A 14750-nucleotide genomic window follows, 5' to 3' on the forward strand; every position below is an offset into this window, starting at 1 on the left:
ATGATGAAGCATCTAAAAATGACATCAATTTCCAGTGATGGTGGACTCGTTGCTTCAATTGATAATCAATAAATTTTGGGAACATACATCCGAAGGAAAACAAAAATGACGTGGGGGCAAAGAATCACCTCCTTTAAATAATGTATACAACAAGTTGCCTGAACTTCCCACACCTCGTAGAAGTCGAAGAAAGAGTAGAATGGGCGATTTGTGATACAAAGGTATTCAAAGGAAATGCCAAAAGATTCTTGATTAAGGAAGACAGAGCCTGCTGCGGAAGTGGCATTCGTCCAAAATCCACCTGTGCAAAAGGTTTATTCAACTCCTACACAAAAGACAACATTGAACAAACTAAATTGAACATGTACTAAAAGTCCAAGGATCACATTGAACAAATTAAAAGTTCATGGACGAAATTGTACATCGTGCTAAAATTCAAGGACCACATTGAACAAATGTAAAATTTAGAGATCGCTTTGCACATTGAGCCAAAATTCAGGGGCCATTTGTCATTATCCCTTCATTTAATGATTTATATTCCCAAGATTATTCCTATACAAGATTTCTCTTTTATCTTTTCACTTTATTTTTCTTTGTGTTGCTTTTTCTTTATCTTTATTGGGACATAATTTCAAATAAACAGAACAAGTATGGAAGCCATAATTGTAAAGCACCAGCGAATTTATGGAAGCATTGGTTTATACATTCCTCTAAGTCTCGACTACATAACAGCAAATTTGTGCGTAGCATGAGATGGTAATCTGTATAACAAAAATGTACGATCTTAGATGAACAAACATTATGTTCGAGTAGCCCTTATATCTTTTCTCACATATATACATACATACATATATACCCTTATATCTTTTCTCACGTATGTACATACATACATACATATATATATATATGTGATCAATTTGACTTGTATAACTAAACACGTGTTGCCGCGTGGTCATATATGTGAAAAGGTTTCGGCTAGAGTCAACGCAAAGGGGGCACATTACCGCCAATTTCAAAGAGTCAGGGGGAAAAATGCAAAAAGATTGAAACGTAGGGGGAACTTTCCACAATCCCAAAAAAATTCGGGGGCCAAAATGTAATTCTCGCTCGCCATCAACCATGCGTGCGTGGCAGGCAGGAGGGAAACCGAAAAAACAGCAGCTAGGCTGCCACCCGAAGCAGGGTCGAACTTCGAGGTCTCATGTCCTTGTCCGCCGCAAGATGCAGACTCCACGCCCGAGAAACTCTGTATTCCTCCATCTCCAAGGCCTTGTCTTCAGCCCGAAGCTCCACAGAACTGCACAAGGTGCACGCCCTGGTGATCGCCGCGGGCCTCGACCGATCCGCCTCCCTGACCGGCAAGCTCATCAGCAAGTACGCGCTTTTTCGAGCACCCACTTCCTGCATCTCCGTCTTCGACCGCGTCGCGCCCGCCGACAATGTCTACCCGTGGAATTCCATCATCAGAGCGCTCACCCACAACGGCCTTTTCTCCGAAGCCCTCGGCTTCTACGCCAGGATGCGAGACGTCGGTGTTCGACCTGATGCGTACACGTTCCCTTCGGTCATCAATGCCTGTGCGGGCTTGGGTGATGCCCAGATGGGTAAGGTCGTTCACCAGCATGTTTCGGAAGCAGGGTTTGGGTCGGACCTGTACATTGGGAATGCTCTGATTGATATGTACGCTAGGCTTGATGACGTGGGCAGAGCACGCCACGTGTTCGAGGAAATGTCTCACAGGGATGTTGTGTCTTGGAATAGTCTGATATCGGGGTACAGTTCAAATCAGTACTGGAAGGAGGCTTTGTGGTATTATAGCGCGTTGAAATTGGATGGGATGCTGCCGGACTTGTATACTGTGTCCAGCGTTTTACCTGCTTGTGCAGGTTTGGTAGCAGTGAGAGAGGGTCGGATACTTCACGGTTTGGTTGAGAAGATTGGGGTGGATGGAGATGCCATTGTGAGGAACGGACTCCTCTCCATGTACTTCAAGTTTGGCAATGTCACGGATGCTCAGAAAGTTTTTGATGAGATGGTATTTAGAGATATTGTCAGTTGGAACACCCTGGTCTGTGGGTATTGTCAACTGGGATTGTTTGAAGACTCGATCAAATTGTTTAGGGAAATGATCACCACATTTACACCTGATTTATTGACGTTCACCTCTGTTCTCCGTGCTTGTGGACACTTAGGTGACTTAGAATTAGGAACATTTATTCATGATTACTCGGTAAGAAAAGGAATGGATTTTGATACTAGGGCTAACAATATTCTTCTAGATATGTATGCTAAAGGTGGCAATCTGCTTGCTGCGCATCAAGTATTTACTAAGATGAAAGATAGGGATCCTGTATCATGGAATTCCTTGTTAAATGGTTATATCCTACATGGGTCATATTGGGAAGCAATGCGGCTTTTTAAAATGATGAAGATGGAAGATGAACCTGATTCTATTACTCATGTGATGCTCCTATCTCTACCTACTCAGTTTGCAGATATTAAACTGGGGGGAGAAGTCCATTGTCACATAGTAAAGTCAGGATTTACTATGGATTTGCGTGTTTGCAATGCCCTCATAGATATGTATGCCAAATGTAGTAAGTTGGAGGATTCTCTGAGAATTTTTGGGCTCATGGATGTACGTGATATAGTTACTTGGAACACGATTATCTCTGCATGCATCCATCATCAGGATTGTTATGTAGGATTTCAAATGATCAATGCTATGAGAAATGAGGGGCTGGTGCCAGATGAGGCCACATTGTTGGGCATATTACCAATATGTTCCTTACTTGCTGCTAAACAGCAGGGGAAAGAGATACATGGATATATCTTCAGATTGGGGTTCGAATCAAATGTACCGGTAGGAAATGCACTGATTGAGATGTATTCCAAATGTGGCAATTTAAAGAGTGCTGTCGGAGTATTTGAGCTTATGAAAGTAAAAGATGTGGTGACCTGGACTGCATTAATCTCTGCTTATGGGATGTATGGTGAGGGGCAGAAAGCATTGAACGCTTTTGCACAGATGGAAGTTGCTGGCATCCTTCCTGATCATGTTGCTTTTATTGCTATAATTTTTGCTTGTAGCCATTCGGGTTTGGTGGAGGAGGGACTAAATCTATTTGACTGCATGAAGAATAAGTACAATATAGAACCTAGAATGGAACACTATGCTTGCACTGTGGATCTTCTTTCTAGATCAGGGCATTTAAGTAAGGCAGAGGATTTTATCCTCTCAATGCCATTGAAGCCAGATGCAAGCATATGGGGAGCTCTACTTAGTGCTTGTCGTGCAAATGGGAACATGAAAATTGCTGAACAGGTCTCCAAAAGGATTATTGAATTGGATACAGACATGACTGGGTATAATGTTTTAGTTTCAAATGTATATGCCTCGATGGGGAAGTGGGAACACGTAAGATCGGTACGGAAATCAATAAAATCTAAAGGACTTAAAAAAAGTGCCGGCTGTAGCTGGATGGAGATAAAGAAAAGAGTTTATATATTCGGTACAGGGGATAGATTCTTCAAACAATTTGAGGAGGTTTATCAGTTGCTAGATATTCTAGGCAGTTTGATGGCTAAACAAGGCTATGTTCCTGATTTGCAATGTGTCCTGCATGATGTTGACGATGATGAGAAGAGGGACATGCTTTGTGGCCATAGCGAAAGGCTAGCGATAGCATTTGGTTTGCTAAATACAGAACCCGGAAGCCCCTTACAGATAATGAAGAACCTTAGGGTTTGTGCTGATTGCCATACTGTCTCCAAGTATATATCTAATATTGTACAAAGAGAAATTTTAGTGAGAGATTCGAATCGCTTCCATCTCTTCAAAAATGGAGCTTGTAGCTGTGGTGATCGATGGTGAGAGATCTGCTCATTTCGTAAGTTACTTTGCCTGTGTGAGTGAGGATCGATCTTTTAGTGCCATGAATTTTTTTACACAAATCTTCCAGCTGAAGTTTGCCGCTAAGTTTTGATTTATCCACCAATGTTGAAAACCAACATAAGAGAAAGCTCGTATAGTTGGAGAATTGGAGGCAGATAAGAAGAAAAGGTTGGGAGGACTTCCTTTGGCAGATTGCTTATCGGGTTTATCAAGGAGAATATATCCTTGGGAAAGACGGGTGGTGGAGGGGATGGTCATTGAAGAAGCAATGCAGAGACTTTGGGTACAGTGTATGGCATGCAGGTGGGCATGAAAAATGTGCCAGACTTTGAGTTGGAGATTCTCTTCAAGTTTTTCAGTCCCTATGAGATGCAGGCCATGGCAGAGTCCAAAGTGATAGTAATATGGACAGGAAGGTGGGTCAAAGGCTGGAATCTTTTATGGTAAAACAGCTTGTAGCATTGCCAATGTGGATAAGCACTTGAGCAGAAGAATTTGTGGCAAGCACTTACTTCGGAAAAGAGTTCGGACTACTACATCTTATTCATAGTACCTGTATTCTCGGAAATGTTTCCACAAATCATGATTGGCATTTGCAAAAATTCTCATGCTAAACCTTATATAATTGGTGAAAAGGGGGTAAGTTAGGTGAAAGGATTATTCTTCCAACTTAATAAACAGGTTGGGTGAGTGATTCTCCTGTTAAGTACTTTTCTCATGGAGGAGAATGCTGTTGTCTTTACCTTACAGATGGACGAAGCGTCCCCCTGAGATTACTAAACAAAAAAAAAAAAAAAACAACAATCATAGGAGAATTTGGACAAACATTATAACCAGCAAAGAGAAATGGCAAAAGAACATGTAAGAAAACAGACTATCTGTACTTTCTCTGTTACTGAACATGATGTGTAAATTTACTGAAGTGCATTTTGCTTTATCTTCTCTGTGCACTCTGTATGATTTCTTATGTATAATTGAAATAATTAGTCTTTTTTCACAAAACTTTTTATCTCTTCTGCAGCAATTCTATATCCATGAGAAGCACTCAGGCAAAACTAGGCATGTGGATTCACGCATTTGCACCAGTTGGGAAACGGTCCGATTACATGGTCTGCTCTAACACAGTAACTGATGACAGGAGTTTTGTGGATGATTTTTCGAGGACAGATGAGTCGGGTGATATTAGAATCATGGTTATTCGACGTTAGTACACATTATGTTTGAATAGTATATTGAATATGGATTGTAAGTTCTCTTTACACTTTTCATGGGAAAGTTACTGGGACAGCTTGTTCGAGGCCAATAATTCTGACTCTGAACAAGTGTAGTTAAGCTGTATGTAAATGAACATTAACTTTGATTTGAAATCTTTATCAAAAGGATTAAACTACAGTGTGTTTTCTGCTGCAGTAATAACTCAATATTTCTCTGTAGTTTTAGTAAGGAGAAATCTGTGATGACTACTCAGTTTTCTGGTGCAAAATATCTGAGCAGAAGCCTCATCTTTCTGTCCTAGAGACCTGAATAGTCTGAGCAGTAGACTCAATATTCACTTTTGTACACGCGCTTAATGCCTGTTTAACCCTTGTCCTAACTACCAAATCTTTTTATCTTTCTTGCTTTTACTTAAGTATGAAAAGAATTCATTTTAGTCTGTAATATTAGGGGTGAGCATGATGGACCGCTCGAATCAGGACCGGACCGGACTGGCCGGTTTGGTCCAATTCTCGAGAGTATCGGTCTAGTTCCCGATTCCTAAAAGTGGAACCGGTTTCCGGGAGGTCCCGTTCCCAGTTCTAGGGTGGGAACCGGACCGAACCGATAAATACATATTTATTTACTTTTTAAAATTTTCGAAAAAAATAGAAAGCCTAATCTAATTTCCCCAATTCCCTTTTGCCTTTACCAGTTTGCACTTGGCCAGCTTTTATACATGATGCTTGATGCTTTTTAACTCTGGTCCTGCCTCAAGATTATCCAGCATGACTGCCTCTTCTCCAAATTTAGGTTGTGGCATCTCTGTAATGACTCCCTCTTCATCAATTCTGTAGCTATGTCTTCCCTCTATTTCAAAGTACAGATATGTCATTTGTGAACATTGAGCAGCATATGCAGGTCCCTCGTTTCTTCTATCTTTTTCTTGCAGAACTGAATATTGATTTTCAGTTCATTCCAATAAGTGATTGATTCCATTGGAACCGGACCGATGGTGCAGTTCGGTCGACGGTCCCAAGACTAACTAGTCCAGTCCTCGGTCCTAGAATCTAGGAACCGGTCCTCCCGGTCCGGTTCCCGATTCTTGGGTGGGACCGGACTGGACCGGACCGGACCGGGAATCGATCACCCCTATGTAATATTGTTTCCAATAAAATCATTCATAATAATGAAATTGTCTTTGAGTATATTTATTCCATTGATCATCAGTTTTTAACAAATTATACAATATCATTTGAAGCAATTCATCTAAAATTTTATTACCGAGGGGTCAGGCATGTACCAAGCGGTGTATCGAGTCAAATGAAAAAAACTTACAAGTCGATATATGCACGTTTTGAAAGATTTAATTGAGAGAGACATTCCACAATCGATGGACGGAAATAGAAGGGACGTATATTGAATAGTTGAGACGGTATTACAAAAATATGAAAGATCAGTGAATAATCAAGAAGATTCAGAAAAGCCTAATTGCTTGTTGAGATAAACTTTTATTTTACTTTTTCTCTTTAAAATCTTGCGAGGGATTTGTCTTTTCCTTTAACTTGAAAGGGCTGAAATTTATACACATACAAATTATAACCGGTACGTTAATATATAGCTTCTTTTCATAATTTAAAAGTTATTTCAAATTATGGTGGAAAGCGATATTTTTTACTTTTTCCAAAAAGATGAACAAAAAAGATTGCGACATTCTGTCTCCGTGTTTCTTGCTTTCCCAGAAGCAGAACGAATAACACCCGCCCCAAACCTGCCTCCCGCTCCGTAGCCGGACGAAAAAGCAAAGACTCTCTCAACCATCTTTCTTTTCTTCAGCAGGGGTCGCCATCACTCCCTCTCTTCCTACTCTTTCTCTAGGCACTGCTTCTGCTGAAAAAAAGACCAAGATTTCTTCCCTTGTCTTGCTGGGTTCATCTTCCGGCCCGGCAAACACTGACCACAGCTCTCTCTTTCTGGACCTCAAAGTCGCTTTCATGGCCTTTATGTTAAAAGCTCTCGTTTGCGAATGAACTTTTGGGCTTGTGCAGTACCAATCGGTATTAATGCAAAAAACGGGAAAAAGGCTAAAAATTTCATTTTACTATCCATGTACATTTGCATGCACCTTTTTTCTCGGGAATAAGTTCATTTTACTATCCTCTTCTATTCTGTTTAGTGTGTTGATTTCTTTTCTCTTAGTTAGTGCATGACTGATGCAGATAGGGGACTTCAAGTTGTAGGAATAACTTCAAAAGTATGTTGTATCTATTGTGCGGAGATGCCATTACTTTGTAGGCCTCTCTCTTGGTGCAGGAACGGGCCGATAGTTTGGGAACGACCCATGTGGCGATTTAGGCTTCTCTCGATCGCTCACTCGCGCACCCGGATCATATAGAGAATCTAGAGAGAGAAGGTTTGGGAGAGAATGGAAACTATTTCTATTGTTTGGATACTTCAAATGAGGAGCAGAACCCCGTACTTATACAAGAACTCAACAGATTACATCCATTGATCGACTTTTAAACAGGTGGCCGAGATTGCATCCCCGTCCACCAATTACCGGTATTTATGCTGAGAACTCTCTAGAATACGGCACAATTACCGTATCGCCCGTCCCTGAGAATGTTCCAGAAGCTCCATTAGGCTCTAGACGAGTCTTTGTCGATGTTGCACGGTCCTCGGTGCATCAAAATCTCGTGACCGTGACACATGAGTGCCTGTTGTTGCTGTATGCATCTGCCGTAGTATCAGGGGTTGATTGGAACAATTGATCCTAATCTCAACTTTGGGAAAAGAACTTGTTCATATCTGTTGCCAGGTGAGATTTGGAAGGTCCAACTTTGAGTGGTATTGGTGATATCTCTTTGCCTTAATGTTGTTTCCAGATGTGTTGTTTTCTTTTATGCTGCACACAACAAGATTTCATGTCAGCGGTCGCATGATCAGCTGCACCAACGTTTTGTACTTGTCTTTGTGACATTCCTCTCTGTTGTTTTCTTCCCCTTGCTCAGAAACACTTTTTCTTTTGTTAATTTCAATTGCTTGCTACGTATCTCCTTCGGTGATAAAACTATTTTTTACTTACAAGCCAAACTAATTTTAACTTCATTCAGAGAAAGTGGTAAGTCTCCCATGTTATAATCGAATTTAACGAGCTAAATTCTAAAGACACAAAGCACATCTAATTCGTTAGTGATCCATTTCTTATGGCCACTGAAGCAATTTGTAGTAGGAGAACTTGAGACGTCCAAGCTGTAATAACAAACTAGCCTCTTATAGCTGAGATATTAAGGTTTTGATTACAGGTTGCTAGATACAATTTCCGGCAAAGAATACATCAACATCACCTCCTATAGTACGGCTCAAATGATTCACTCCCAGTGGTCTTATTTGTCTTCAACTATGAAGAGAACTATAAACTCTTGATCCCAAGTCCAGTAACATCGATCTCTTCGTGGCAAAATTGTTGGCGCAGGACTTTTGGTCTGCAGACGCATGAGACCTGGCTCCGTGAAATCATTCTCCGCTGATGAGCTTTTGCAGTTGTGGCGCGCGGACCCTTATGACTCGCTCCCATCTTTGGGAGATCACGCGGATCCAATACCTGCACTGTCCGTCGCCTCTTGTCTGTTGAGAAGGAATAATAGAATTATGACCTACCGGGTATTAGGTTTATGGAACAGCAGCTGCCTATACTACGAAATCAATCAAGTAACCCGTTTCTGCTTTTTGATAAAGTTCTTGCATCTTCCTCTTGGTGGCCTGAAACTTCATGTCCGCCACAACTTCGTCCCTGCCCTTGATCCTCTGATTGAACCAAATGAATCAAAGTCAGTTCTTTTAATTGGAAGGATACTGGCATATTAAGTTGGCTTTTCTGCTTACCGCCTGTCGACCGGCAAGTGGTCTTTTGCACCCCTCGACTGATCCGTGTGAGCTTTGTGACTGAAGCATTCTCTCCTTCGCAAACTTCCGTGACACTGTATCGCTTGCTGGGATTGTCCTCGAGTTAGTGTTCGAGCACATATTGGGCTTCACAATGCCCTTGTGCTGGTTCACATTCAGCCTCCGGTTCCTCTTAGCAAGTGTACCGGCCTTCTCTTGTCCCGGTTTCCTGATGTTCTGGTGCTTGACGGAAGATGTTGTTCTGTCTCCAGTTTTGCTAGGATGTACAAAAAAGAATTCAAGCACAAAGTAAAGAAAACTCAGCATATGGGGACTCGATATAAAGTGAAAGAATGTTTGTGCAGTAAATTAATACCAGCAATATCCTCTGTGCCGCGGCAAATATCTTCCACCATAGCCTTCCATTCCCTGCAACGAAAAGAATCAAGCAGTGAGTATGAAACCATCGTGCGCTTTCGGGACCAAATTGTATGAAAAGAACTTATCCTATAATATAATCCAGACACAATGCAAAAAGAACGCTCCATGTGTCGGGCGAGTTGCGCAATTTGCTTTGATCCGTAGTTTCTTCGGAGACTGTTGACGCTTACCCAAATCTTAGTTTTCCGCGAGAAATCGGAGAAATTACATGAATAAGATATAGGTTGTCGATGCAAAAATAATATACCATCAATATAGAATTTCAATCAAACCTCCAATATACCCAAAGTGATGCTCATTGACCGGAGTAGTGCGGAATCAAACTGCCATACCACGAAACAGAAATAGGTCAAATTGCACGCACTAGACAAGATTTTAAGAATGAATAGGACAAGAAACACTTTTAACAATCTATGGACACATTTATCTCCGAAACCCATTTAAATCAAAATCGATGGGTAAATATTGGACAAGAAACAGAAACACGCCAGCCATGGACCAAATTCAGAGTTAGGGCACTGACGTTATGTCGACTATTGTCCAAAACCCGCTTAATCCAATAGAACTTCACAACCTGAGAGGCCTCTTCAATATCATCGCTGAGTGCGTACTTCATGTGCAGCACTACCCGTGTTGCTGTTCGCCTTGGTTTCTTTACTGTTGAGTGCGCAACCACCGCTGACCTCTGTCGTCCGGCGAAAACCCCCCCCCCACACCCCCGCCGTGATAGAAAAAAAAACCCAGCAAGCGAAGCCGGGCAGGAAAAATCGTACTCTTTTTAAAAAAAAAAAAAAAGCCAGTGTCCGTGCGAAATATTCTCCAGAAAAACGCTCGAAGCGCAAGACGAAGGTCAAGAAACTGTGAAAAGAGAGCCAAGATGAGGAGAATTTAAATGACTTTCCTATCTTAGATCATAACACAGCGAAGCCATCTCCACCATTGGATTTCAATGATTATAATGCGGATCGTTTAAGATCCGAAACCGCATCTTTTCTTCTACTAATTTTGAAACATGGTTTGCGGAGTAATTTGTCATATTAATAAGCTAATCATACAATAAGATGCGACTGCAAGCCGTGCAACCACTCTGCTGCCCCATTTATCGAATTCAAGAAGATGGGTGTTAATTTGGAGTAATTATTTGTTGACAAGTTTTGCAAATTTGAATTAAACGAAATTTGCTAGAACCTGATTTGCGAAAATTACTCTTTGTTGTTTTGGGATTTACCAAACCCCTAGAAAACATATAGTATTTGTTATCATGAAAATAATTAATAGGAAAAAGATTATTCGAATTACTGTTTTGTGCGAATGGCTAGAATTGATATGGAACTGACACAGCCGGATCTACCTTTCTCCTAATTTTTCAAGGGAGTAAATATCATCAAATTTTAAATATGTTCTGATGATCTAATCTTATATTTTTATCCAGTGAAGATTTTTAAACTGACCGAGCATCTCCACCTTTATCTTAATTTTTCACCAAATTAACTACCATCAAATGAGAGATATTTTAATAGATAATTTAATAAGGATAATAATCTACTTTACTACGTAATTTCAATTGCTTTTCGGAAAAAAAACCACCAAGAGTTCAAAATTTATATTTATCCAAAACAATATTTAACAAAAGACACAACTAAAGATAAGAGTAAGAGACCATAGACATAAACATAGTCTCTTAAATATCTCCTCTCTTTCTAAAATTAGTTTGGTTGGTTCAAGGACATTAACGGGATGAAATAATGAGAGTACGACCCCGCGAACCAGTTGATTGTCGATTTATTTTTTTGCAATTTGATTTTAATATGAATAATATGTCTAATATTAAGTGAATATATAATTTATTGAATACGAGAAAAAATAATATCGATTCACTTGCGAATATCTTTAATTTAATACATCTACGATCAAATGATATGCTTTTTTCGTATTTATTACGATTATTATTTCAAGATAGTTATATTCAAACTAAATTTTGTGCTTTACAAACGCATCAGAAATAATTAGGAATAAAAATAAATCATTACCTTCAAATGCGATCTTTAGGTTTAAAAGGCCGCAAGCGACAATGTCTACTTACGCATAGCATTTATAAAACGTACTCAAAACTAAGATATCTTTATTATAATTCATGGAAAGTAATGGATGGTAAATTTGTCACAGGTATACCAATTTGAAGTTTTTCATGGTATTAACCCTAAATTAAATTCTCTAAAAATAAAAATATTTAGATTAATTTTGTGATATCACGTCAATGCACCATCCAATCTTATCATCTCACCGCATGACAAACTATCCACATGACAAACTATCAAGGATTGGTCGAGCTCTCGGGTCAATCATTTCCCAAAAAATCAAGCATGCAACGTCTGTGGAGAATATAATTTATTTATTTATCTGGATATTAGGGGCGAAAAGTTTACTAAGGTCTTGCTTCTATAAACATCAATGAGCATATACTAGAAAATTGAAAGGCCACACTACGTCACACGTAGTTGAAAACGATCTTAGCTAAGATTGTTAATATTTGTTAATTACTAGTCCTTTTGGCCATTTATTTCAATTTCTGAGTGGATGTTTCAATGTTGATAGATTCATCTTAGGATATTATCATTCGTGAAGAGCTATTCCTTCATAATTCTGTCTTTTCATATAGAAAAGTAGCCCACTTGGGGTCCTTAATTGGAATTTTCCCAAAAAATAATATCGATTCACTCGCGAATATCTTTAATTTAATACATCTACGATCAAATGATATGCTCTTTTCGTATTTATTACGATTATTATTTCAAGATAGTTATATTCAAACTAAATTTTGTGCTTTACAAACGCATCAGAAATAATTAGGAATAAAAATAAATCATTACCTTCAAATGCGATCTTTAGGTTTAAAAGGCCGCAAGCGACAATATCTACTTATGCATAGCATTTATAAAACGTACTCAAAACTAAGATATCTTTATTATAATTCATGGATATTACATGAATATATTTTCAAGTGTTTCATCGCATCTTCTAATTTAATTCCAATTCACGATTCGATTTAAGGTTGTAATTGACTATTCACATCCAGATTCAATAAACTATATGTCTCTGAGATATCTTTATTACATAAGTAATATCTTCATTACAAGCGAGGTCTGACCCAGCAAATCAAGTGAAACACAAAAGAACTGATTTTTGCTTTCTGTTCCACGTTCGCCAATAATGACTATAAATTAAAGGGTTAAATTCACGAAAAATCTTAAACTGATATACATGTACCACTAATGACTATAAATTAAAGGGTTAAATTCACGAAAAATCTCAAACTGATATACATGTAATAAATTTACCCTAAACTAATTTTTTGACCATAAAAAAACCTCAAACTGGTACATTTGTAACAAATTTACTCTACGTTAAATTGAATTAATACCGAAAAATCACAAACTGGTACACCTGTGATAAACGGAGAGTAAAATCCTAAACTGGTATATCCATTAACTGTTACGTGTCATCTAACTCAGAAATTTGATGGTAAAATTTAACGAAAACTAACGGATGGTAAATTTATCACAGGTGTACCAATTTGAAATTTTTCGTGGTATTAACCCTAAATTAAATTCTCTAAAAATAAAAATATTTAGATTAATTTTGTGATATCACGTCAGTGCACCATCCAATCTTATCATCTCACCGCATGACAAACTATCCACATGACAAACTATCAAGGATTGGTCGAGCTCTTGGGTCGATCATTTCCCAAAAAATCAAGCATGCAACGTCTGTGGAGAATATAATTTATTTATTTATCCGGATATTAGGGGCGAAAAGTTTACTAAGGTCTTGGTTCTATAAACATCAATGAGCATATACTAGAAAATTGAAGGCCACACTACGTCACACGTAGTTGAAAACGATCTTAGCTAAGATTGTTAATGTTTGTTAATTACTAGTCCTTTTGGCCATTTATTTCAATTTCTGAGTAGATGTTTCAATGTTGATAGATTCATCTTAGGATATTATCATTCGTGAAGAGCTATTCCTTCATAATTCTGTCTTTTCATATAGCTTGATGAAATCTACTATGTACACACATCCTTTCAAGCCAATTTCATTCAGGTATCAATGTGCAGATATGCGCACCAGCAATGTTTTCCCTTCAAAACGACGTGGTGCAACTCAACAGCACAATTAAATTGAAATTAGCTAGAGCTGAAGAAGAAATTGGAGCTATTGAGGGTTTGGAGCTACTATGACTTAGTAGGGTTGGGGCAACATAGCTAGTTAAAGTTACTCTCTATGTTGGGCAGTGATGAAATTAGGGCCGACAACTCGTGTTTACGTGGCATATTTAGATTTTATAATTATGCCAAGTTGGATAATTGAGAAACACTCTTATGTTGATTATGCTATAAAACTCATATACGTTAAATTTGCGTCAATCCGTATTTAACACAAGGTAGAGATGATGACAAGAATGGACAGAATGTTACTGGATGCTAAATTTGACACGGTTGTAAAAGATTTTGAATTTTTTTAGACGTTTAAAAATTCGTGTTAAAGTTGCAACAATGGTAGGAGGTTGTGTATTTTTTTTTTTAGACATTCAAAAGCTTGACTTAATTTTGCAGCAACGGCAAAAGGGGGGAAAATTATTCAAAAAGTCATAAATCTATTGCACTTTTGCCAATTGAATTATAAGCCTTTTAATTTTGCCAATTGAGTCTATCTGGCTAATTTTGGCCGAAAATTGCAGACGTCGACACTGGTTATGCTACGTAGGACGACCGGCGCTGATATAGATAATTTTTAATAACATTTTCATGTTTTTATCATTTCTTTTAATTTTTTATTTTCTTTCTCTTTCTTTTTTTTTTCTTTCCTTCTTCCTTCTCTAGCTAGTCCTCGAGCGTCAGCGATAGCCGACAACCAGCCAGAGGCGAGATCAACCTCAACGGCCTCGGGCGAGCCCCACCTGCCCTTGGAGAGGTTGAGCCTTGCCCAGCAATGGCGAGACTCGACCTTGTCGGTTCTTGCCTCTAGTTGGTCATCGGGTCTTGGCGACCGGTTAGAGGAGGAAGACGGAAAGAAAAAAAAAAGAGACAGGATAAAAAAAAAAGGAAAAAGAAAAGAAAAAAATAAAAATTGTAAAAAATAGATTAAAATATTATTAAAAATTATCCACGTCAGGGTGCAGTAGTGGGACGCTAGCGTCTACGTTAGCAATTTTCGACTAAAATTGATCAGTTGGATTCAATTGGTAAATCATGAAAATGATTAGGACTGAATTGATAAAACTGCAATAAGTTTAAGACATTTTAAACAATTTTTCCAGTAAAAGGGTGTG

The 14750-nt window shown here is 38.7% G+C and overlaps 2 protein-coding genes across 6 annotated transcripts; one reads left to right on the forward strand and one right to left on the reverse strand.

The window, feature by feature from the left end:
• Nucleotides 1–1131: 1131 nt before the first annotated feature.
• LOC115662117 (pentatricopeptide repeat-containing protein At3g03580) lies at nucleotides 1132–5299 on the forward strand. 2 transcript variants are annotated; one of them, XM_056307165.1, is made up of 2 exons: nucleotides 1132–4803; nucleotides 4917–5299. In XM_056307165.1, the coding sequence occupies exon 1, from the start codon at nucleotides 1202–1204 to the stop codon at nucleotides 3872–3874; it is 2673 nt and encodes an 890-aa protein (XP_056163140.1). In that variant the 5' UTR covers nucleotides 1132–1201; the 3' UTR covers nucleotides 3875–4803; nucleotides 4917–5299. The 2 variants fall into 2 exon arrangements, with proteins under 2 accessions (XP_056163140.1, XP_030440159.2); XM_030584299.2 differs by having other exon boundaries at nucleotides 1132–4756.
• A 3325-nt stretch (nucleotides 5300–8624) lies between these two features.
• Nucleotides 8625–10122, reverse strand: LOC115662120 (uncharacterized). 4 transcript variants are annotated; one of them, XM_056307096.1, is made up of 5 exons: nucleotides 9990–10122; nucleotides 9688–9738; nucleotides 9351–9403; nucleotides 8975–9251; nucleotides 8625–8896 (listed from the first exon to the last, which is right to left on the reverse strand). In XM_056307096.1, exons 1-5 carry the CDS (start codon nucleotides 10029–10031, stop codon nucleotides 8780–8782), a joined length of 540 nt encoding a protein of 179 aa, XP_056163071.1. In that variant the 5' UTR covers nucleotides 10032–10122; the 3' UTR covers nucleotides 8625–8779. The 4 variants fall into 4 exon arrangements, with proteins under 4 accessions (XP_056163071.1, XP_056163070.1, XP_056163072.1 ...); XM_056307095.1 differs by having other exon boundaries at nucleotides 9939–10122; XM_056307097.1 differs by lacking the exon at nucleotides 9688–9738.
• Between the last annotated feature and the right edge of the window lie 4628 nt (nucleotides 10123–14750).

The sequence above is a fragment of the Syzygium oleosum genome, unplaced genomic scaffold, assembly GCF_021117445.2.
Source record: "Syzygium oleosum isolate NSW1041296 unplaced genomic scaffold, Sole_v2.1 Sole_v2.50, whole genome shotgun sequence".
Taxonomy (NCBI): Eukaryota; Viridiplantae; Streptophyta; class Magnoliopsida; order Myrtales; family Myrtaceae; genus Syzygium; species Syzygium oleosum.